The 24,011-nt window shown below is 42.3% G+C and overlaps 1 protein-coding gene across 1 annotated transcript; it reads right to left on the bottom strand.

The window, feature by feature from the left end:
- Window positions 1-2,106: 2,106 nt before the first annotated feature.
- Window positions 2,107-20,658, bottom strand: BFSP1 (beaded filament structural protein 1). The gene is made up of 8 exons (XM_008932994.3): window positions 20,059-20,658; window positions 13,463-13,523; window positions 9,993-10,088; window positions 9,119-9,211; window positions 8,311-8,418; window positions 6,002-6,222; window positions 4,573-4,658; window positions 2,107-3,448 (listed from the first exon to the last, which is right to left on the bottom strand). Exons 1-8 carry the CDS (start codon window positions 20,427-20,429, stop codon window positions 2,502-2,504), a joined length of 1,983 nt encoding a protein of 660 aa, XP_008931242.1. The 5' UTR covers window positions 20,430-20,658; the 3' UTR covers window positions 2,107-2,501.
- Between the last annotated feature and the right edge of the window lie 3,353 nt (window positions 20,659-24,011).

Here is a 24,011-nt window from a genome sequence, read left to right as displayed (position 1 = left end):
TCATTGAGAATCTGCATTTAATGCAGAGGTTAGCCCATAAATCATGAGATTTCCTATACCTTTATATATATTTCATACATATATATATATATACAGTATGTCTATATTGTGTGTGTGTATATATATATATATTCTATACCTTCGGCATGGTCATTCTGAACCAGAGTTCAGTTCTGAACTACTAATGGATTTCCATATAATTTTCATGCAAATCTACAGAAAGGTGCCCATCATCTGCAGCCTTATGGGGCAACTACCATGTCTGTGAAAGGCAGGTCAGAGATTGTAGCAGAATTTAGCCCTCAGCTCTTCCTGGTCCTTGACCTCTAGTGATGTTGGTGTGTGTGATGCAGCTCAGCACCATCTTGGTTCATGTTTTGCAGCTCAGGTTGCTGCCAGGCAGTGCAAGTATGTGACTCCTACAGCAACAGGTGCCATCAAACCAAGTTTAGGACCAGTTCTTACATTGCACAGCTGCTGAGCAAGGGTTACAGGCATCAGAAACCAGGTCTGTGTCATCAGCAAAGAGCAGTGACACCAGAACACAAAAGAGATGAAGGTGGTGAGGGTATTCACACACAGGACACATAGCCCAGACTCTCTTGACTTGTTGCCTCATTTTCATTGACTGAGGCTTTTTTTTTGTATTCTGAGTATTGTGTACACTGTTTTGCAGTGCAATCAGATGGACTGGGAGAGGGGGAAGAATATCCAATTCTGTCTAAGTACTTCCTGAATCTGTTTACACCCTGTTTTGTGACAGATTAAACAAACTGCCTATTGCTGCAGTTGAGGTGGGGTTTTTTGGTTGTTTTGGGTGGGGTTTTTTTGTTTGTTTCCCTTGCAGTAGTCAAACCCTGCTTTCAGCAGCAGTTATTCTGAGCAGTTACTCCCAGCTCACCAGAGCACAGCCTGCATATGCATTGATAAATTCCTTCTCTGCAGTTATTTACGCTGTTAATAAATTAAACTGAAAAGCAACACACTCTAGTAAGACATGTCTGGCATAAACTCCCACAGCATTTCAATAAAACAGCACCGACAAAATATCCTGAATAACTTTGTGACTGTGAGGGTCAGCTGTCCCTGTTTCTAAGAAGAAGGTGCCACTTTACCACAGAAAACAGTCACAGCAGATGAGATGCTACACTTGTGCTGGAACCCATGGATGAAAAAACTCAACATACTATTGAAGGAAAGTCTTGAGTGCTGTGAGAAGGATCCTGCAGCTCAGGCTTGTCAGCTCAAATGGCTTTTAGTCCCTTCCTTCACAGCTGCTAGGAGTTAACAGCCAGAAGGAAAAGGCACAAAAATGGTGAAAGCTGAAACAAAAACTTTGAGAACTGGGATGGGAAAAGAATGTGTAGAGCCTAATGTAGTAAAGCACTTCAGTAAGTACTGGTGGGATCATTTGTGTGCCTGGAGTCAAGCTGATGCCTAAATGGTGCATGAGCACATTAAGTAGAGCTCAGTATTTGCACACACACAAGTGAAGGGTTTCTTTTCCCTGGTTTTGATTTGGTTTTTTAGTTTAGGAGGTTATTTTTCCTGAGTTGAAGGTTTCTGGAAGCTGCAAGAGTCTCTTGCAAGTGTTGCTTATTCCAGCAATCCTATGGAACTCCATGGGACTGCAAGAGACTGGGTTGTGACAGGATCCTGTGGCAGTATTGAACTCTACAAGTCCAAGGAAATACTTTACAAGTAAATATCAAAACACACAGTCTTTGGCTGCAGTCCACTCGAAAGCTCGTTGGCAACCACAAATACCTTAGTTGAGTTGGTGAAGGACAAATAATGCCTTTAGTAGCTTTTATAAGGGTGATCTCCCACTTCAGTGGAATTTCAAGTTTTATTCTGAGATCTCCAGTAAGAGCTTATTTCAAACACAAAGAGTTCTTCTTTAGATCCAAAATGAAAGGTCTGCCAAGCTCATTGCTATTTAGAGACTGTAACTGGGAGAGATTTGCAATTATTATTGCAATTGCAATTATTTAACAGGTATCCAGCCCTTCTCCTGGAAAACTCCTGCACACCTCAGGTGATGTTTACGAGTAGGGACTATCAGTCAATGGTAAAGGCAACACAAACCCACAGTGGGTATCTTCGGTAGAAGGCAAAACTTTTATTAAATGAACCAGATGTCACAAGTTAATGTTTGCAGCTGTGTCAGAGATGGGGAATTGTATGGTGGTTATAGGAGCAGTAGAGGAATATGCAAATTTGTCCCGGATACTGTGGAAAGCCAGGCAGCTCTGTCATAATAGTTACTTGCAGTGTGTCCTAATCATGAAAATCAGTTGCATAGGATGTACCCTGGAGCGTGCTAATGGTCATTGCACCAAAGGTGAGCCTACATCAGACAGAATTGTCATCAAGGTTTCAATCTGTTCCATACCAAACAGCAAAAATCTCACTACTGTATCATTCGGTCAGGAAAAAAAAACAAACATTCATATAATAACTATGCCAGACAAGTTGACTATCAAGGGGGTGTGTGTCACTTAAGAGCCTTTGTCTCCTGGTTTCTTCTTGCTTGTCTTCTCTATCATTGTCTCAACAATCATCGCTGTCTCTTCATATGTTTGAATTCTGTCATCTGAAAACTTCTCGATGGACTCTACCACCTCCACCTTCTCGTAGCTCATAGAGCCAGGCAAGGCTGCTTCCCTGAACAAAAGGCCTTGCTTGTCTTCTCGCTCATAATCTGTCTCTCGAAGGAGTCCTGGCTCGGTTGGGCTTATCAGACCAGGGGAAGGAACTGTCTCAGGCTCAGAGATGTCCGGATACTTTGTGATTTGCTCGATTTTTCCTCTTGTTTTTTTGCCCCATTCAAGCACCTCTTCTCTCTCTTCCTCTCTCTGTTTATCTGGGATTTCAAACCCTTCTCTCCTTTCACAGATATCTGCTTTCTCTTTTTCTGATGGTTCGGCAGGTTCTGGCAGCTCCGGTATGGGCTCCACCTCCCCACCATTCATCACCTTCCCGTTGCCAGTGGAAACTGTGATCCCTCCTGCAGCAGGGATAGAGGGGGCCAAGATGCATGGTTCTTCATAGCCTTCCTCCCCTGTCACCAGCACGTAACGCCCTTTGGGAGGGGCTTCAGGCTTAGCCTCTGGTTTCTTGTGGACTCTTATTTTCTCTCTCACAATGTTACACAATTTATCAAAGGCTTTACTTATCTGGGCTCCGTCAGGTACATCCTCTGGGCCCATTTCTTTTTCATCAAATTCTGAACCTTCCTGCCCAGGTTCACACCTGACTGAGCCTTCATGTCTGTACTCCATCTGATCTTGGTCAAAACCTTCCAGAGTTCTTTCATACATTCTTTCAGGTGAGTGACTGTCAGTTTTATCTTTTGACATCAGCTCCTTTTTCCTGGCAATTTTCTTTGTCAGTGCTTTTTGTCTGGGCTTTACACTGGCAATGTCTTGCATGGCTTGGGTGATATCTAGAGAAAAATCAAAACAAAGCAGACAACAGTGCTCAAAGACGGTCGCTGCAAATGCTAGAGCTGCTTCTCACTCTCACTGCTGCAGGTGGAGAGCCTTTGTGTCTAAGAGGCGCTAAAAGTGAGCCAGACACCTCCACTCATGGCAATTTGGGGTATTGGCAGATTCTGAGAGGCATGTCAGGAGGGAGTAGCCAGCAGCTGGTGGGCACAGAGCTGGGAATTACAGTAACACGGAGACAGACAGGTATTAACATGCTTTCCCTAAGGCAGCTGTTTTGTCCCATGTCACAGGTACAGTAAAACACATGAAATGCCCTGCTTACCACACAAGGAAGAAGCAGAGGTGTTGCTAGAAACAGGCCAAATCCTTAGCAGGTATGAAACAACACTTTGCAGGATGGTAGTTATCTACAACTGCTGAGGATTTGGCCTCAGGCATTGTGGACCCATTTCATATAAAACTGCCACAGTTCACACAGCGGTTAGAAAAATTGCAGCTGCACTCCAGAAAAAAACCGTCATTTGATGTTTTGTCTCCATTCTCAAGGCAGTGTGTTATTAGTAACACCCCAGTGAGCCTTGGATTTAAGTCATACCAAACGTTAGTGCCTACTGCACCTTTCTATAAATCAAGTTCTCTCTTTGTCAAGAGCAGTCTTGCTTGTTTAGTCCCTGACCGTTTCCTTGTCACCAGGTTTACAAGGATCATAATTCTAACAAGTCATTATAAAACATGGAAGGAAAACAGATTCCAAAAAGGGTCCTCTGCCTGCCTGTGGCACTCAGCATGCCTTGGTGCTCTTTGCACGCCACTAAAGTGCAAACAAACAGTTCACAAGTCAGCACAAAACCTGCAGCTCTTTCAGGTGCCTTTTGACTTTACTCTCTCGATTGCCCTAAGTAGTAAATTACAGAAATTAGCAAAGAAACACTTTTGCTTGTGGTTTTGGCCTTTGACAGCTTGTCCCAAAGCCAGCTGAGGTAAGCTGAAATGGTTGCATTTACTTAGCAAGCCTGGAGTTAGGCTGTCACAGCTGGTGGGTCATATGGAAGACAAATGGACAAACTTAAAATACAATGGTGCTGCTTGTGACAGACACAGGAAGACATCACAGGTTTACCTCTTCCCCTCGAAACTTGGGGCTGGGCAGGTCTGTAGATCTGTGTGAAGAGTGTGACTGGAGTTCCTGCTATAGCAGAATTTAACCTGTGGAGAAGACACACATGAATCAGATCTCTCCCCATAATTTTCAGTGAAAGCAAGTGAAATTGTGCAAATCGAAGTACAGAGGTTAAAGACGTATTTCTATATGGTAAGGATTCAAAAAGAATGACAGGAGCCTGTTTCTTGTCAGGGGAAAATCAACATAGCCATAGCACCTTCAGCAGAGTGAGGCTGGCCACCCAGAGGAGAAAGGGGATGCTCCATAAGGTAAAGTACAACAGTAATTATAACCTATAGCAACAGCTTTGTAATTTAACATGGTATTTTGAAAAGATGGGAAGATTTTAGATGGGCAAACAGTCAATCCAAGACTACCAGACATCAGCCATAAATTCATTTTTACCATGCTGACTGGTAAAATAGAAAATTTGGTAGCCCTTACAAAGCAACTTGCATATGCCTGACTCAAGAAGAGTGAGATAAAAATGGAGCAGTCTTCCTTGGAAAACATTTGAGGAGTCAGCAGTATTAAGGGTTAAAAAATTAAAACAAAGAGACTGGCCTATTGCAAACCAGGTACTATATCTTTGGCCTTTTCTGTCTGCTGTGCCAGAATTTGAGATATTTTGGCCTATCAGAGGATATACACCTGTGTCAATATGCAAGAGATGCCCATTTTGATTTTTGGTGCTTAGAATTACCCTGTTGAGATACTTCTATCCAGAACTCAGTGTCCAAAATGAGACCCTGAAAATGGATGAAATTAGTCAGTGTCCCTCCCCTGCATCTTCAGGACAACCTGGAGCAGCAGTTTGGGTGCTCAGGGGTCTGGCTCTGCTGCTGAAAACCCAGCTCCTTTTCTCATGTGCAGCCGATGGTTGGCGTTAGAGGGAGGCAGAGTTCCTCCATAGGTTTAAACACAACCCAAATCCCAGCCAATTTCTCATATTCTCCCCTTTTTACCCTTTGCCTGATGAATGGCTTTGCTGTGAAAGGGTGCTTTGCTTTACAGGATATTTGCCCTGTCTGCACCCTCCAGAATCAACATGCCTGTAACACCCAGCAAGTGTTACCAACACTTGGGCTGAGTAGAGGGTGTTCAAATTGTTTTTGTGTGCTCCTGACCTCTGGGCACTGATGCCAGGACAGCATGTGGAAAGCAGAATGAATGGACAAGAGAAGCTCCAAATGTCTCTGACCATTTCCTAGGAAGAAGCTTGATGAGATTTTGCATCTATTTAGATTTCTGTCCCCAGACATCTACCAGTCAAAGGTGTGAAAAGGCCATAGCTTTGGGTGGATCACATGTCCTTAAACATACACTTTTCAAAAGAAATGAAAGAGATCACTGGCCCCTTTGGGAGTGTTCAGAAATCCAGCCTTACCGGCTGTCCTCGTTCTCGATGATCCGCTTGTACCGCTCCAGCTCGTTCTCCAGGGACTGCTGGTAGATCACCAGCTGGCGGCAGTCGGTCGTGTACTTCTCCAAGATCCTCTCAGCCTCCTCTATTCCCTTCCTAAGGTTTTCAATCTGCTCATTGTAAAGCTGAATTTCATCATCATAACTCTCCTGGGTGTTTTTAATTGCTTGCTCCAGCATGGTTGTCTGGTGAATAAAATTGGTGGGTGAAAGAAGCAGCTTTGAAACATTCACCATCCCCATACTTTAAAGGTAATTAAAGGCAAGTCATGTTTTATTACAATGTGATATTGCACTGCTGAAACACAGCAGCAATTTCACTACATTTGTTCAGTGACTCAAAAACAAGACCTCCTCCTGCTGCCTCCTTTTCTGTCCCAAGGTTTCTGTTCCACAATAAGCATGATGAGATCAGCACGGACTAGAGAATAGCTGTGTGATGTCTCCCTCCTCATGCACACGAGGCTGGCTGATGCCTCACTGTGTGACCTGCAGTACCCCGTGCCCTTCCTTGGCAGAGCAGGCAGTGTCTTACCGGGACAGCAAAAGTGCTTAGCCGGGAAGATGTTCCAAGGAAAAACCTATTCTTCCTTCGCTGTGGTCCGCAGACCAAGCAAATAAGACCAAAGGTCTTATTTTAAATAAACAGATCGTCTTTTGAATTCAGTTCCCCAGCTTTTTTACTTTGGCGATAAAACCAACAAGCACATCAGCCAGGAGGTGGCGATAGGCACCTTCCAAAATCAAGGAGCAAGAGTTACAGGTGGGATATTTCACGTTGAAATTCTGCTCTCACTTTCTTCTGCTATTTTCAGCTATTTATTACAGTTCTTTTATCACTTTTGCCCCCCCCCCCCCCATTTCAAAGAGCTTTTAAAGAGATGTACTCACAAAAAGCTAATGGGGCAATAAGTGACTAATGGGTTCTTTAATAATAGATTTATTTCTATTTGTTTCAGGCAAAGGGTTTTTTAAAATCCTTTTAAGAGCCTAAATTTAGGAGCTAGGTCCCTTGGCATTAGTTTTGTTCTACTGCAGAGTACGAGCGGACAAAGTCCCTTTACAGTTCAGTGCTCACAAGGTGGGGTCCACAACCACTCAGCAACAGAGCTCTCAGGTCCAGAAAGAGGAAAGCAAAGGACCTTGATGACATCTCAGTCATCAGATCCAGCCTTCACCATGACAAGCAACACTGTCACTGACCTCCACTCATAAAGGTATTTCACTCTTTTAATCTCAAGGCACAAGAATGAATCAGTTAATAAACTCTTTCTAAACAGGATGTGATGATTTGATTTTGAAAGCTGGACGATTAATTCCCCAAAGGGTGCCGGAAGGATGATTTTCTCCTGTTTTTTTCTATATTGATTTATAATCTCACTTATCTCTATATTGATTCTTGCCCTTCCCAGAGCACATGTGACCTTTCCACCAGAGCATCAGACATGAGGAAGAGACTAAGGAAAAGACCTGGGGGTAGCACTGTCCACACCAACTCTAAGGAAAGAAGTTATGCTCAGGAAGTTAGGAGCTGCTGCTATGGCTGTCCAAAGGAGTCCAAAATCCCACAAAAAAAGATGTTTTATGCCAGTATTTCACTCCTCTCACCCGGATGGACAACTAGTCAAAGTCTTGGCCAGATATTTTCTGCAAGTCAGGAACTGGCAAAAAGCAGATGATTATGGTCCAAGCACAGGAGAGGCGCAGATCCTTTCTTAGTGCTTAGAGTGACAAGGATAACTGCAGGATGCCAAATGTAGCTCAACAACTATCTCAGTTTTGATTACCAAATCTGTCCAGTCCTCTCACAGCAAGCTTATCATTGGATGGGGCAGTGATAGAAAGGATTGGGCAGAGCCTTGAAGATCCCCCACGGATTTATGGAGCCAATTTCCAGCCAGAGTTCAGCAAGTGAGAGTCACTAGAGCCCTTGGGACTTTTCCATCCACACTTCCTGCTGGCTCTGTCCTACAGGAATCTAGTTGCACTGGAGAAACATTCTCTCACCAGCAACTCTGATAACCAAAGACAGCTTCATTGCACCTATGCTACCCTACAGCCCTCCCTGGCCATCTTAAACTTGACAATTTGGACCACTGAGAGAATGAGAATGAAACAGCTGAAGGAAAACATGGAAATCTGAAAGGAAAACACACCTCCAGGTCAACCGAGTTCACAAGACCCTGTTAGAGGCCACTCAGACTTTACCATGTGACCATAAAAAGAACAATTCATGAGCATCATGGTTGTGTTTATAGTCAGTGATGGCAGTACCTCTGTCTGCAGCTTGTATTTCTGGGCCTGTAGCTGGCAGAGGATGCTCTTGTATTCCTCCAGCTGGCTCTGCAGAACAGGGATCCTCCTCTCTGCTATCACTTTTTCCTGGTTAGAAGAAAATAACGTGTGTACAGGAAAGTATGTTTCACTCTTTTAAAAAGAGCCAAAAGAAATTCCACTACTGGAAATAAACTGTAAAGACAAACAGAAAATTACAAAAGATAGATAAAAAGATAGGTATTGAACCTCGAGTCAACTTCTGTGGCACGGCTTTAAGAATAAAGATGTCACATGGCAGGGCTGTAACAGTACAGCTTACGTTGAAATTAGACCCTGTAGATACAGCTCTTCACACTTTCTTCCAACTAATACGTGTTCTTGGCATAGCCAGTCATATTGGTGTGAATCACCGAATTTTCATCTAGTCTGTATCAATTTATTTGATTTACAAGTTTTCACCACCTCTCACCCCTTCAGGGCAAGATTTACTTTCTCTTCAAATATTCATTTATCCTGCAGCTCCTCCTCAGAGAGGAAGCACAACTACATCAACTGCCTTAGAACTGCACTTTTTGGGGGCTAATACATATGCTGGAGTGCACCTGACCAGATGCAATCTCTCTTTCCAGATCGATAGAGTTTTTCAAAGCTACAGGTAATTTTTTTCTCTCATATTCAGTACTTATGCATAGTTGTGACAGTTTTCACTTAACCTTGGAATGGGAGTTAAAGGATCTAGGACACTTTAGGAGTAAACTTCATCTCTTTCTTACTTTGAGTAGTATTTACCAACTGCAATACTTGCCTCACATATGCCAGTGGTTATGGGGGACACGCGAGGGGTTGTCTGGATGATCTGCTGCAAAACATTGACATAGGTCTGGATTTCCATGAGGTTCTGTGGTGAAGTAAAAACCATTTTCATCAGAAAATGCCACAGTAAGGTGCTCCCCCTCTAGGGATTATTTCTAGATATTTACTTCTTTCAGCATATAAAGGTCCAGTTCATGTTCAGATCTGATTTTGCAGCGTGATTTTAGACCTGATTTTGAGGGCATGAGTGCTAACAGTTTCATCATGCTGAGGATACATTACTGGCATTTTAGCTAAGTGACTATACAGTTCATAGTCTTTTTAAAGATTCCATGAGTTCTGATTTCACAGGAGATTTTCAAAATGAGAACCACAAATACCTTTGCACATGGTCTGAAAAAGTGAGTCTCTTCTTTCAAAAGCAGCAAAGATGGGGCAGTGGCCTGATCTCAAGCCTCACAGCATTCCCAGGAAAAGGAGGCTGCACTGGAATCATACAGCCACAGGCTTATGCCTGTTGATCAACTGGGATGCTCTCGCCTAGAAAATTGGGTGATGAAAGCAACAGCTTTCTTAGTGTGAAATATAAGACAGCTTGTCCAGCACTTTGGGTTGAACCATGATAGCAGGTTAACAAATTCAAGACATTGCTGCAGCTGTGGGCACTGGACCCTGAGGGAGTTTGTTTGGATACTGGCAACCATCCAGCTGTTGTGCCCACTGAAAATAAAAGGTTCTACATGTACCCACCAAAGCACAACTAGGATTTGCTTTAATTTGCCACCATTTGATCCCAGAGAAAGGCAAGGCTTCACATCTATCTCTAGAAGGAAGAGTGAAGAAAGATGGCAAATTCAGCCAGTTACCTTCTTGTATCTGTCCTTTGTGGCATTAATATCATCCTGCAGGAACTGGGACTCTATCTGCAGCTCCAGGTTGCACAGCAGTGCTTCATCAGCTTCCTACAATGCAGAGACACGTGTCATGGTCAGCACATGTGGCTGGAGTGCCAAAATCACAGCAGCCATGTAGGCATAATGCAAGCCATCAGCCTGTATGGAATAGTGAAACCTACTGGGAGATACAGAAGTATCATGAAAACAGCAATAAAGAGGCATCTTATTCACAATGTTCTGCACAAATATGATTAATGATACAGTTTGGTGCTGGCACTGTCAAAATATGTTTACCATATGCTTTTATGAATGCTGGAAGCCAAGTGGTAGACACTATGAAATACCAGTTTGATGCTAAAAGCTTGGAATGGTGCATAAGTGTTAAACAAATGACATCAGCAGACTAAGGCATTGATTCCTCTAGTATTTATGACAAGATCTGAGGTATCCTGATGCCTTTTTAATATTCCCAGTAAATAAATCCTTATAAAATCCCATGATGGTCCAAAGTATTTGCACTCTGTTTGGTGTGTTGTCAAATGCCACAAATACACAAATTTGGAGCCATTTCTGGAAATAAAATGACAGATGACCAGGTCTAGAAAAGAATCATCTTGCTGCAGAAGTTTCTAATACATTGGGATTTGCAAGGACCAAAGTTCATAATATCTAATTAATTCAGAGCACAAGCTGTATGACTACCAATCACAATCTCAGAGATGAGTGGCACTGGTATTTAAACCCAGTGACATCTCCATTTCTGTTTAAAGGCCTAATTTAGATTTTTCCTGTCATGTTATTTAATACAAATCCTTGAATACAGAGTAATTTCCATGATACTTGGCAATATATTTTACAAATATGTAAGTGCGAATAATAAGTTTTATTTTCCTACTTAATGCATGAATTCTTGGTTAGGTTTATCATGAGCTAAGATTGTAAAATATCACTTTTGAGGAAGTATCTTAAAAGTTGTCAGCTGGATCTTCCCTGCAACTCCACAAAACTTTTAAGTTCCTCAACCAGTTCGCAATTTGCTTCAAGAAAGTCTTGATTTACGCATTTAACTCAAAGTGGAAAAAATAATAATAACATAAAAAGAATTTAAAGGTGTGTTTCAAATTGCCTATGTGCCATTACTAGCTGTAAAAATATCTTAGCGAGTGGATCAGGGGTTGCAAGTAAACCACTGAGATCTGTGAGTGCAGCATATGACTGGTAGCAGGGGATTTTTCTTTTTTGCACGTGCACAGCACGAGCTATTCCAAAAATGTGTCGATGCTAGCTGTCCCATTGTGCTGCTGAGCCTCCCGGGCAGAGAACTCTCCAGCCGGCTCTGCTTTGTGAGCCAGTGGCTAATTCAGACACATCCAGCCCAGCACATTCGGAGCCAGCCATCAGGAATGCCCGATGCTTTTCTGCACTCCTCTGCCTTCCTATTGAGAGGCAGATCAGTAGGACAATGGCCATGCTGGGAGGTTTGGGGGGGGAGCCAATAAAAGCCCCCAGATGATACCGATAAGCAAATATTTCTGCATGTGATAAACAAAAGCCGCGTTTGACTTTCCAAATGGGAAAAATACTTTAAGAGGGAAAAATATTTTTGCTCTTATTCTGCACTTTCAGAGAGCCCAGCTTCACTGATGAAGCTGCATGTCAGAACAGTGCAGCGGCTACATGTTTTCTTCTGAATTTTGCAGTTTGCTATTCACTCAACTTCTGAAAAACCATTCTGCTTTAGGTGTTGATTCCAGAACACTGATCCATGTGCTGAAGCAGCATTTTCATTTATCTTGGGAGAGAAATCCCTTGGATCTCTCCAGAATGAGTGTTTGCTATTTTTCCAACCTGATTCTCCATCTGTTGGATAAAGCATAGGTTTACACCTGCACATGCATATTTCAGGCTACATCTTGGGCACTGTAGAGAAAACCACCACTTGGTGCTCCAGTGCAAGGAGTTGTTGCAACAGGGGCAGCCCAGGAAAATCCTAGGATAGAACCCCCACCCCGTCTCTCAAGATTTTTTGAACTGTACCTGGGACTTGAATCAATTCACTTTTCTTTAGCCACAGATTAGCTGAGAGGAACTGTGAAGACCTACCAGCTACACCAACCTTTAACAAAGGATTTGCCTCCACAAATACTTTTAAGGGCTTGCCGGGTTTCCAAGAGCCCTGTTAGTACACTGGAAAATAGCACCAATGCTATTGGACATTAGGACGTCTAGAGCTCACTGTAGATAGAAATGATAAAATGCACTTTGTCTTTTTTTAATATAAAACATGCATATCATTGATATGACAGTGCTCAAACAGAACAGCTTCTGTCATTTATAGTGAGGAAATAAAATAATAGCCTCTATTTAATCCACTTGTAATTGTTTCCCAATGCAGAAAATGAAAGGTAATCTGTGAAAAATAGAACTGTGAAAAGACATAATACTACTTTCTTCACTCAGATGACAGCTAGCAACAAGAAAGGATGAATCAGGCTTTCTCAGTTTCACAGACCTGGTCTGGAAACTTCCAAAAGAAGTTAGCCAACTTTTATCTTTTCTCTGAGCATCACTATTATTATATTTAATTATATGATGTTATTGTTATTACTATTATTTCTTTTCCATGGTATTAGTTCAAAAAAGTACAGTTTTTACCTAAGGGGAAGCTGAGGATCTGTCTAAGGAAGGGCTGATCATATCCTGCAAGGAACTGAGGAGTTTTGAGACACACCAGATTTCAAAACCTGGACTCAATCAGCAATTTTTCACGCCATGATATCAGTACTAAAAGTATTTTAATACAGCAGCTGAATTTTAAAAGGTTTTTAGCAACAAACACATTTTCTCCAGTCACATTTTGGACTCTCAGATATGTGTATTGGCTGCACAGTATGACTAATAAATGGACTTTTCCTACCTGTGTTCATTCAGAGAGATTATTTTCCAAGTGAAAGCATGTTAAAAGAATTAAGAAGAGCTATTAAAGGCACCTAAAAATATTCCAGATCTTCAGCAAAGGTGAATTTGTGACACTTATGTCAGCTACAGGTCCTGAAATGAGTGCAAGGGCTAGTTGCTGATGCTCTAAAAGGAGTGTTAAACAGTAGATCCTCCCAGTCTTCGGTCTCACTGAAAAATTAATGAAGTCCTGAGCACAGCTGAGTCTGTGGGCGGCACATGCTACAGGACCAAAATCAGCAGGACTGTGCAAAGTAGGGATTACACAGTGCCTACACACACATCGAGGTTCTGACACTTGCACAAGACCTGGGGAGGGGGATGAAAGGGAAGGAGAACTTTTCATCAGGGCGTAATGACAAGAAATGTCTTGCTCTGACATTTTATCTTCCCACTGCTTCTTGAAAGCAGCTTGCTGTAGTAAATGCAGCCGAAGGAAAAAAATTATAGAGACCTTTCCCTTGCCATTTTCTCAGGCTTACCTTATTAAGGCGCTCAAGGGTTTCTTTTAACCTCTGCTGATATTCACGTTCATTTCTATACCTGCAAATAGAGAAAAGGAGATAAAAGTCAGTGGTTCATCCTTCTGTGAACTGCATTTTCATCTGCACTGTCATGCACAAGATATACTTCTCACTAAAGGAGGATATGAACCTTGAAGAGACCCAAAAGATTTATTTATACATTAGCATTAATTGTTTTTTAGTCCTGGATGCTGAGACTCATTTCAGAACTGATTAACTGCTTGTCTTCTATTAACATTACAGAATACAATGAAATGTCACACATTTGCTATCACGTTTTTACTTGGAACTCCCAAGAACAGATTATTTACAATAAAAGCATATTCCATTGGCATTGGACTACAGTGACAGCCGTTCATCAGTGGTTACTACATGAGGATTTGCTACACTGGCACATTAGCATTTCATTACATTGCCTCTGGTTTTCTGTCCTACCTGCTGTTGTTCAATAAGCATTTTCATGACAGACACATTAAACACAAAGGTTGCAATTTCATATGTTGACTGTGTATGAATAATGTTGCATTAGGATGCTTTGATGCAACAAGCTTTGTGTCCTCTTTAATGACAATTCGTATTTTAGTTTAGTCAAAATCACATGTGAGCCTTAGTAAGGACAGCATTTATCCTCTATTCTTATGCATTTACAAAATGTCCACAAGTGCATGTTCCTGTGCTGAGTGAACCTTGGATGTATATTGTGTTTATCTTTGGTTTGAGGAAACAGCACATACTCTTTAAGAATTAGGGTTCTGTCTTTGTATGTTAGATAGAATTATCTTTTAGTAAGTCCTTTTGGTCCCAGAGTACAAATCTTCCTAATTGTTGATTATTGTTGTTTATTCCTCTCCTAAATAATCTGCATATAAAATGTTTAGTAATAAATGTGGTTTAATGAGATTCCATAAAAAAAAAGACCAAACCAAACGAAAAAAACCCACATCATTAAAAACACAACAACAAAATAAAATATAATCACCCAGAAGCGTCTTTATAGTACAAGGCAATGAGCCTTTGCCATCAGTACTGAACAAGTGTCTCATCAAACTCCAACAACTGCCACTGACAAAGTACAGAAATACAGCCTATTCCTGTTTATCCCTTTACTTTCCCTAAAACAATAGAGATGCAGAGTTATAAAAAGCTGTCATTTTCTTACTTGCTACCAGAAACCCTCAGAGTGGGTGACAAGTGATCTTTGGTGGTGACTCTCACTCATTTGCAGTACAAGCAGCGGTCATCAACACAAGCGCGAACCACGGTTGAAATTCAGAATTGAACATAAGCCCTCGTCTCTCTTCTGAAATCATTGATTTGGCCCAGATGTGCCGTTGGTATCTAAAGGATTTGTTTGTGTCAACAGGGAACTTGACAGGTCCTGGACTGAACACGGCAAGGATCAAATTTAAATGATGGTGTCAACCTTGGGTCCTTTTGTCTCCCAAAGGTTGAACAACCAATGTTATCATCATCTCTTTCAACATGTACTGGAAAGCTGAAGGGATGATGTCACTCATGAACTGACTAGGACCACAAAGGAAGAACTTGGCAGAACAAAGAAATAGACTTGGTGCTTTGGTTTCCCAACTTTCCCTTCTTCTGAAATCCCATAATATTAGCAGGGGGTGCTGGTCTGTTTTCAATTCTTACCATGAGCAGCAAAGAAACACATGAAAATGCTGAGGTTTCATTTCATTATCACTCCTACAAATTGCTGATAAATCTAAAACAATGTCTTTTTTTGCCAAATAGTATTAACACCAGGTTCACTTCCCAGGATACAACAAGAATATGCAGTGAGACTGCCTTTGTTTCTGTTGCTTGACAAGTAGCTCATCTCCAACCAGTTTTCTATCTATCTCATGAAATTTTTGTGTGCAACTGACAGTAAACACTTCACTAACTTAGATACTTTCTGACAACCGAGAAAGGAGGAAGCAGATTGTGGCAGCTTGTGAAAATCAAATACACAGCTACAAAAAAAGGCTGGTTTTACACTCCCAGTAATATACAACCATCTGATGGAGTCAGGGTCTAAACGACAGCCCTAAAGTCATTCAAACCTGCTCAGATCTGCCTCATTGCTAGATCGTCACTCAGAAATTCTTTCAATGACTAAAGTATTCAGCTACATTTTCCTTCACTCTCAGATAACCAAAATACCTGCTGTGCCACACAGCCATAAGTCCACCTGGCAGTCTTGAAAGAGTTAGTATTGTGTGATTATCCTTTGAAGGAGGATCGCTTTTAAGTGATGTTCAGTCTACTCCAGAAGCTACTCAGTGCAAAAGGGTTAAGGACCTCTTTGAAATGCTTTAGAGACCTCAGGACACTTCTGTGCCTACTGAAACATATCTGTGTAAGTGCAATTGCTGACAAATTAGAACCCTGTTATGCTTCAAAGCTAATTTCAGTGTTCAAGTAATTGGTTGGACTTGTTGAAAAGTTTTTTTTAGATGGTTGCTGGTCAGACTTTCCTGGAGCTTAAGAGGCATGAAGTTAATTTGCTTCATTACAAAAACAAACAGACAAACAAACAAACACTAAACCTCTTGCCTAGTCAAGTAGCTTTAGGTCTGCAACAAACCTTTTTGGACTGTTTAAAAAAAAAAAGGGATGTTAATTTTTTTGCATAAGGGGAAAGTAATGGAGTAGAGGGGGCTGCCAAGCTGAAAGCAAGCAAATGAGAGGATTAAAGGTTTCTGTCACCTCTGTTTTTGGACCTTGCCTCTGCTGCAGTGCAAGGGCTTGCTCCTCTCCAAAGAGAAAACAGTCACAATCCATCCAAGCAGTACTCAATGGCCAGATAACCAATTTGGTGTCAAACCTGAGCCTTTTATATGGTGTTTCTCTGTTGAACCCTACCAAACTCTTCCAGCAATGTATGAAGCCTCTTGGCTACTATTTCTCTCCTTTTTCCTTGCCCTGAGCACTTCACTAACCTTCTCTCAACAGAGATAGCAGCAATTTAAGTGCCAAAGAGAGCACAGACTACAAAACACTGGTCCCACAAGGATGAGGCACTGGCCAATAGTGTTTGTGGTTCATACCCTGAAGGCTCAGATGAGCCCCATGAGGGCTGTGCTCTGCTGATTTATGAGCGGGTGGCTACCTGTGTTATCAAGAAGACACTATGGAGTGGCTGACAGCCACAGGGCAAGCTTGCAGTGGTCCAAGGAGGGGGCGGAGGGCAGACAGAACCTCCTCATTTCAGATGCAGCAGGATAAAGTCCTTCCTATCATTAGAGAAGCAGCAGCAGTGTAGAGACAATCCTTGCAGACAGGGTTGGAAGGCAGTTTTGCCAGTGGAGTCCCCATATCCCAGATATCATGTTTTCCTGCTTCTTTTTTTTGTTTTCTGTCACAAGTACTGGGTTTCTACTTTGGCCACACAGGGTGTCAGGCTCATCAGAGCATCCTCACGCAGCACAGCTTGGAGAACATACTGCCAATTTCCATGGCTAGCAACTTCCAGGGAATCATACTGCATGTGCAAAACCCACTAGATTAGCAGTGAATGAACTTTTAAATGAAACAATTGATTAGCAAGACTTTTAGTTTCTGAAGTTAATTAATCCTGCTCTGTCAAGGCTGCTAAAAATCTGGATTTCAGCATCTTTCCTACTATCATGGAGAGAGAAATACACTTTCCCACAGCCAGATGCAATGTTGCTATAACAATGATGGTCAATAAAATTAGCATAATTAGACTTTATGAAACGCATCCAAATAGTTACTAGCAATGCTTCTTTTTTTTGCAATTTCAAGAGAAAGAATTCTCCCCAATACAGAATCTGAATTATTCACGTTAATGTGAAAAGCTATGAATGTGACTACAGAGAATTTAAAAATAAATTTTAACATAAGGTCTACTTTTTAATGGTTCATGTACATTTAATTGTAAAGATCCAGTAGTCTCAGGTCCTGCTGTGTTTAAATGTAGCTTTAAAAGGCCTATTTATATAAATGTAGCTTTAAAAGGTCTATCTATAAAAATGTAGCTTTAAGAGGTTTACTTATATCTATAAATCTATTTCCCAGATTGCAAAGGTGAGTGAAAGAATGGGTTGCAAGAGGTAAAATTCTTTGCATTAGTGAAGGACACAGACATTTGTCAATTAATTGAATGACAATGCTCCACTCTAAGAGATATTATTAATCCCAGTGTGCCAAAAGTAGATGCTTTATGGTTCAAAATGAAGCAAGAAACCCATAGTGCCTGTTGACGACTGAGCGCAGACTCAGGGAGGAGGGTAGGTCTTCAGCACAGGAATGCTTCTGGTTTCGGTAGATCCTAATATGGCACAGAGAATTTTTCCTCCCATATTTTGTTTAGAGAGCTTTATTTATACCTGTCAGTAGCTGAAATCGGAACCATCAGGATGGTAGAGCACTGGTCTTGTTTTAACACCTGAAACTCAAAACCCAATCAATTTTTGTCAGATGCTGAAGAAGCTTTCATGTCTGTCTTCCAGTCAAATTCAGCAGCTCCCAAAAGGAAAAAAATAAACCCAAAATTCTCTTCTTAGTATAAACTGAAGGCAATTTGGTCAAAAAGCAGCCCCTGCCCTTCCATTGTAATGGCCTTATGTATCTTTGCAATTTTTGGCTTAGATATGGTCAAAGTTTCATTTTTATGTTTAAAAGTTTTATTTTGTTTACAGCTGCTGAGTGAATATTCCAGGACATGGGATGGACAAAACATTCCCATTTTCTCTAGGAAGTCATTAACTACCCCTGTAGCAGATCTTAAATATTACTTTTTAAAGCACAGCCCTTTCCGTGTGTGTTTCCCACCCTGTGGATGTTTCCCACCCTTTCAATGCCCTGTATTCTTCCCCATCTTTGTACAGCTTGCATAAAGCAGCTCTAATAAAACTAAATTATCTTTGTGTCACATCACTAATCCTGCACAGTTTGCACAGATTTTTAACTAATATGCAGCTAGACACTTAAGTACCAAGTTTAGTCAAAATCTCATGGACACCATATAATAAAAACGTATGAGCAAGTACCAGAGTTGACAGCTAAATTATAGCATTGGCTCATAGCTGAATTTACTGCTCATAAATATTGGAATACAAAGCTGCCTAATTAGGTGCTTATTACTCGCTGGCACTGAGTTAAGACATCTTGGACATCTGACCATTGGCAGCAATAAAGCTGAGTGCACATGGATGGGCTATTCTCTGCTGTCAAGGGAGAAAGTGAGATCAGGACTTGGCATTTCTATAGCTGTGCTGTAGCTCACAGCCCCCACGACCAGTTCACATGGCAGCATACTGAATTGGGTGCCAAATTTTCAAGGGTGAATTAGCCAGATAGACATTTTAGGGGGTAAAAAGAAACACTGACCAATAAGTAACAAGAGGATTAGACCCTTCTCTCCTGTAAGCAGCCCTTTTATGAGCAATTCTCACCAACTCTCACATAATTAATCAAGTATTGGGCCAAAACTGCCCGTTGCTGAAGGGAAGGGGCTAGAGGTGTTTGAAGTCATTCATCTGCCCCAGCCCTTGATGCTCCTGCTCTTTGATTTATGATGCCACTGAGGTTCAAAAGGTGGAATTAGGGGAAGCCTATTCTTACAGCTATTGCTCTAGTGGCATGATGTGGCAATGAAGGATGCAAGGAAGAAGAGGAGGGCAAATTTCAACATACCAAGAAAAGAAATGTGTCTACATTCTTTTCATCTCACATCTGTACTGGTTGGCACAGCCAGGCCCAGGTGCCTCACAACCCCTGTAAATAAGAGTTTCTCAGACAGATTCTGCACATTTCGGGAGGTGTTTGGGGTCATGCAGCTCTGTGCTGCTCACACACAAGACTTGCTTTGAGACATCTGTTTTTCAACTGGGTTATTTCCTCTTTGCAGTTAAGAACAAAATGCTTCTAAAACTAATGAACGATAGCAACCAACGTGTGTCACAGTGAGGACCTGCCACTGTGGAATGGAGAGGGCAATTGTCCCTCTAGTAGCAGATGGACCATGAAATGCAAAACTGGAGCTCCTTGACACCTTACTTTTCACCATGGCATCTGTAAGTGTAAAAGACCCTTCTGGAAGATGTTACTGCAAGGAGATTAGGGTTTTTCACTTAAGGAAGATTTCCCGCCTGGAAAAAGGCATCTTTCCCAGAGACAGTTGTAGATGTTTTCTCCTCCTGCATTCCAGTGGAGCTGACTCCCTGGTACAAGAAAAGAGAAGCTCTTGCAGACATGTCTGAAGGCTCCACAGCAGGGGGGCCAGGGAATCATAAAAGCCCTGAGAACAACAAGTGGGTGTCTCTTTCTTAGGCCCAGTGCAGATTTATGCTGAGATCTTAAGTGTTCTCGAATTTGGAAATAAATTCTCCTCTATCCTTCCACTGCCTGGTACTTTAGGGGTACCTGCGTGCATTTGACCCTTACAACATCCCTATCTACAAGCCTGATACACATGGAGAGGCATCACAAATACACAAGCAGCAGCCCAGTAACACCAAAACCGTCCTTATCACAAAGAGTAGCCACAGAAATGACGCCACCCACCTTCCACCCATCCCAAACCTTACTTGTTGCGATACTCATCGAGCATGCGCTGGGCATCCTTCTCCTCCCGCTCCAGCTTGGCTCTGTCTGAGGCCAGCTCCCGCATCCGCTGCCGGTTGAACTCGATCTGCCCGGCGAATGCTTCGTCCAGGCCCACCAGCTCATCCATGCGCTGGAAGGTCTCCAGCTGCTTACGCAGGATGGTGTTGCGCTGCTCCAGCACACGCGCCCGGTTGATGTAGCTGGCGAAGCGCTCGTTGAGCTCCTGCAGGTTCTCCAGGCCCCGGGCTTGGGCCAAACTGTCAAATTCAGGGGAGCCTCGCAGCTCATCATAGGCATCCGACCGCTCATACTTCTCCTTGCGCACCTCGCGGAGGAAGCTGCTCCTGTACATGGCTTCAGAGGGGTTGCACGGTGCCGGGTTCCCCTCTTGTGTGCCTGCCTGTCTCTCCAGTTTGGATCTGAATTGTGTCTGGGGGGTTTGGGGAGGAAGAACTGAACATAATCACCCCCCCAGATGATTAGGGCTTGTCTCCAGGGCGGTTTGTGGCACTAAAGGCATCGTCTGCAGCAGTGAACTAAATAAATCCCAAAGGCCCCGCCTTGGAGCTGCCCATCCAGGCGTCAGCAGTTCAGAGGAGCAGTGGGCATGGGAGGGTGAGGGGCTTTTCTTTTCGAGTGTTGCAATTGCATACGGCCAGAATAAAAGAGAGCAACGTCCAGCTTTCACCCGGCGGATTAAAGCATTATCCATGGACAACAAAACAAGCACTTTGCAGTTTCAGAGGCTGAGCTCAAAGCCTTTCATGGCTGTGCTGTGGGGTAGAGCTTTGTCCCATGGTGGTGTCCCCAGGGCTGTGTGCAGAGGCCTTCTGCTGAGCCAGGATTATGGTGCAAGTGGATGGTAGGGCTTGATTTTTTGTTATTTGACAGTTTTGTGATCATTTAGGATGATGGGATGGGTGTATAAAAGTTAATATGACTCCTGCTCCAAGGACAAGATTTAGTCGTTTGGTTCTCACTTCATGTCAGGCTTTTCTGCAGGTTAATTCTACCTGACACAAGAGGCACCAAGGCAGCAGTGGCACTAAATACTTAACAGGCTTAACAAGGCCTCATTAGGAGGCCAGTTTCCTCGGGACTAGACAGAAGCCATCTCCTCTCCTGACTTGGTGGACATACCATATTATCCCATGGGGACCCGCCATCCTTCCTTCCTTCCTTCACTCCTACCATAATTGAGTTCTGTGTGCTGACATTCCCTGAGACGCTTTAATTATTCTGGAAATCATGGATGTACCTCCTCTAGTACTTTTTTTTCCTCCAGTCTTTCCTTTTGAAAAATCCTGTTTCTTGGGCCTGTTCTTCCAGAAGCACATCTACTCGCCCAGCCAAAAAGCACAACATCAAGACAGTCCAATGTTGAGATCTCTGTTAATAATTCCTATAGGTCACTTTCATTTTTTTAATGAACATATGTTTAATGACTATCTAAATCACACATGTTGGAAGCTCGACAGAGAGCAGCCTCACTGATGGCAAGTGCAGAGGTGAAGAAAGAATCTGGTGCTCAGATGAGTCTATGATTTGGGTTCTGTGTTATTGAATCCAAATCAAAAGGAAAAAAAATCCATTAAAAGTTTTCTTCGTCTTTCTTATTCTGCTTCAGATTATCTGGAAGTGCAATGGGGAAGCATCAAACGATCTTTCAGAATATCAAAGTAGGCAGCACACACACACTGTGCAGCTCCACAGACTGCCTCAGAACTACATAAATGGCAAAACAGGGGTAGAGCTTTCAGAAATGTTTGGGATCTTTATCAGACGTGAAACCTCTAGTCTCCATGTTGCACGAACACATCAGCATTTGCAGCTCTTTGGCTGGACCAGCCTGCCCAGCCCAACAATGTAGCTGAGCTTTTTACAAAGTTAGTCTTCCAGAAGAGATCAGAAGGTAGATTCTGCTGGACTGTGGGCAGTGTATTTTCATGGCAAGAGGTTTTTTGGCTTCAAACAGCCTTTCAGTACAATAATAGCCTGTGTGAGTGCTATTCCATCCCTCTCTCTGAGGTTGGAAGCAGCACTGACTCCATGCTGACCACGCACCTTAACTCCTTAGGTAATTACAGGAAAATTTCTGTACAGGCCTCTCAGTGACCCACCATGTCCCTAAACAGAGTGGTCTGTCTGCAGGGGAACACTTGCAGTCCCAATTTTTGTTATTAAAATTTAGCCCATGCTTTGTACTAGGAAAATCTGGGTTTGCTATAGCATGTTTTGCTATTACATGCATGTCTCTAAGGTGGGATATCTGATTCCAAGACCTCACATTTGGCAGTTTCCTCTGTTGACTTACTATACACACAGCTTTACCAGGACCAGGCTCTGTGTTACTGACTTTTTGAGATGGAGGTGGCTTAAGGAGACAGCTCCTGACCATTCAAATCATAGAATCTTAGAATTTTTAAGGTTGGTAAAGACCTCCAGGATCATCAATTCAACCATCAACACAGCACTACCATATTCGCCACTAAACCATGTCCCCAAGTGTCACATCTGCACATTTTTGAACAGTTCCAGGGATGGTGACACCACCACTTCCCCAGGCACCCTGTTCCAAGGCTTGATAATCCTTTCAGCAAAAAATTTTTTCCTAATATCCAATCTAAACCTCCCTTGGCAAAACTTAAGGCCATTTTCTCTCCCTGGGAGAAGAGACCGACACCCACCTCACTACAACCTCTTCTCAGGAAGTTGTAGAGTGTGATAAAGTCTTCCCCGAGCCTCCTTTTCTCCAGGATAAACATCCCCAGCTTCCTCAGCTTTCCTCATCAGACTCATGATCCAGACCCTTCACCATCTTCATTGCCTTTCTCTGGACACACTCCAGCACCTCAGTGTCCTTCTTGTAGTGAGGAGCCCCAAACTGAACACAAATAAAGCAAAACAGGATGAGACAGCCTGAAAGAAAAAACAATTTGGAACAGATTGCAGCTGCTATTCTTTTAAAAAAGAGAAAATCAAAAACACCACAGAAAAATCAATCTGGTCCTGTCACGCACTGAGTTATTTGGTTCATCTAATGGACCACCAAGGTGAATTTCCTACAAAGGGATCCTGCCCACTGTTTCCTATTTAGAGGGGGCTCAAACACCAAACAGTGAAAGGTTATCTATATACACATTAATGAAGTGCCTGACAAACTGCTTGAAAGTTTTTTAAATTTAAATCAATGATTGTGTACACTAGAACATTTCTATACAAAAAAATGTAACCTTTTTATCTTAATGCCTTCAGTATAAACAAGAAGGAACATACAGAAACAATTTGCATTTTTCCCTTTTTGTCCCCAGAATATGTGTGACTTATTCTTCCAATAACAGAATCGGAAGGTTGGTTCTTTGCTGTTTAAATGCACATACATCACCATCACCCCAGAATGTGTATTTACCTGGTGCTGCACAGCTCAATAAATCCATGGTACAAGAGGGTTTGTTTCTTCTTTAATTGCTTGTATTTCTATAAACTCTATAAACTATAAATTAAAAACCACAATCCAAATTAACATTATCTTTCTGGTACAAACAAGTCCAGCCTTAGCTGTGATTCAGCCAGATTGTGATGGCCATGGCTGCAAGACAGTTCTTGGGCTCCTGTACTCTCCTTACCCAGGGGACTTCCAGCTCTGCTCCTTTTGTCACAGGGAAAACCCTTTCTACATCAGTGGGTTGAGACAGGGTAAGAGCCAAAATATATCCCCTCAGGCAGTCTGCTCAGGGTTTTCACATTAATCCTCCAAGCTCAGTGTTTTCTCAGTAATAACATGACAGCTTGTTGGTACAACTATATAAAATGATCACATCTACCAGTACAGCCAGCTGAGGCACTCAGTTCATCTTTGTTGTCTTTTCCAGTTATTTTGTTTTATTCAGAGCCTAGTACTGCAGCCCAAAGTCTCCTCTTCCTGTAGTCCAGA

The sequence above is a fragment of the Manacus vitellinus genome, unplaced genomic scaffold (genome assembly GCF_001715985.3).
Source record: "Manacus vitellinus isolate BGI_N305 unplaced genomic scaffold, ASM171598v3 scaffold_38_pilon, whole genome shotgun sequence".
Taxonomy (NCBI): Eukaryota; Metazoa; Chordata; class Aves; order Passeriformes; family Pipridae; genus Manacus; species Manacus vitellinus.
The sequence above is the reverse complement of the archived record's forward strand: the minus strand, read 5'-3'. Positions and strand labels throughout refer to the sequence as shown.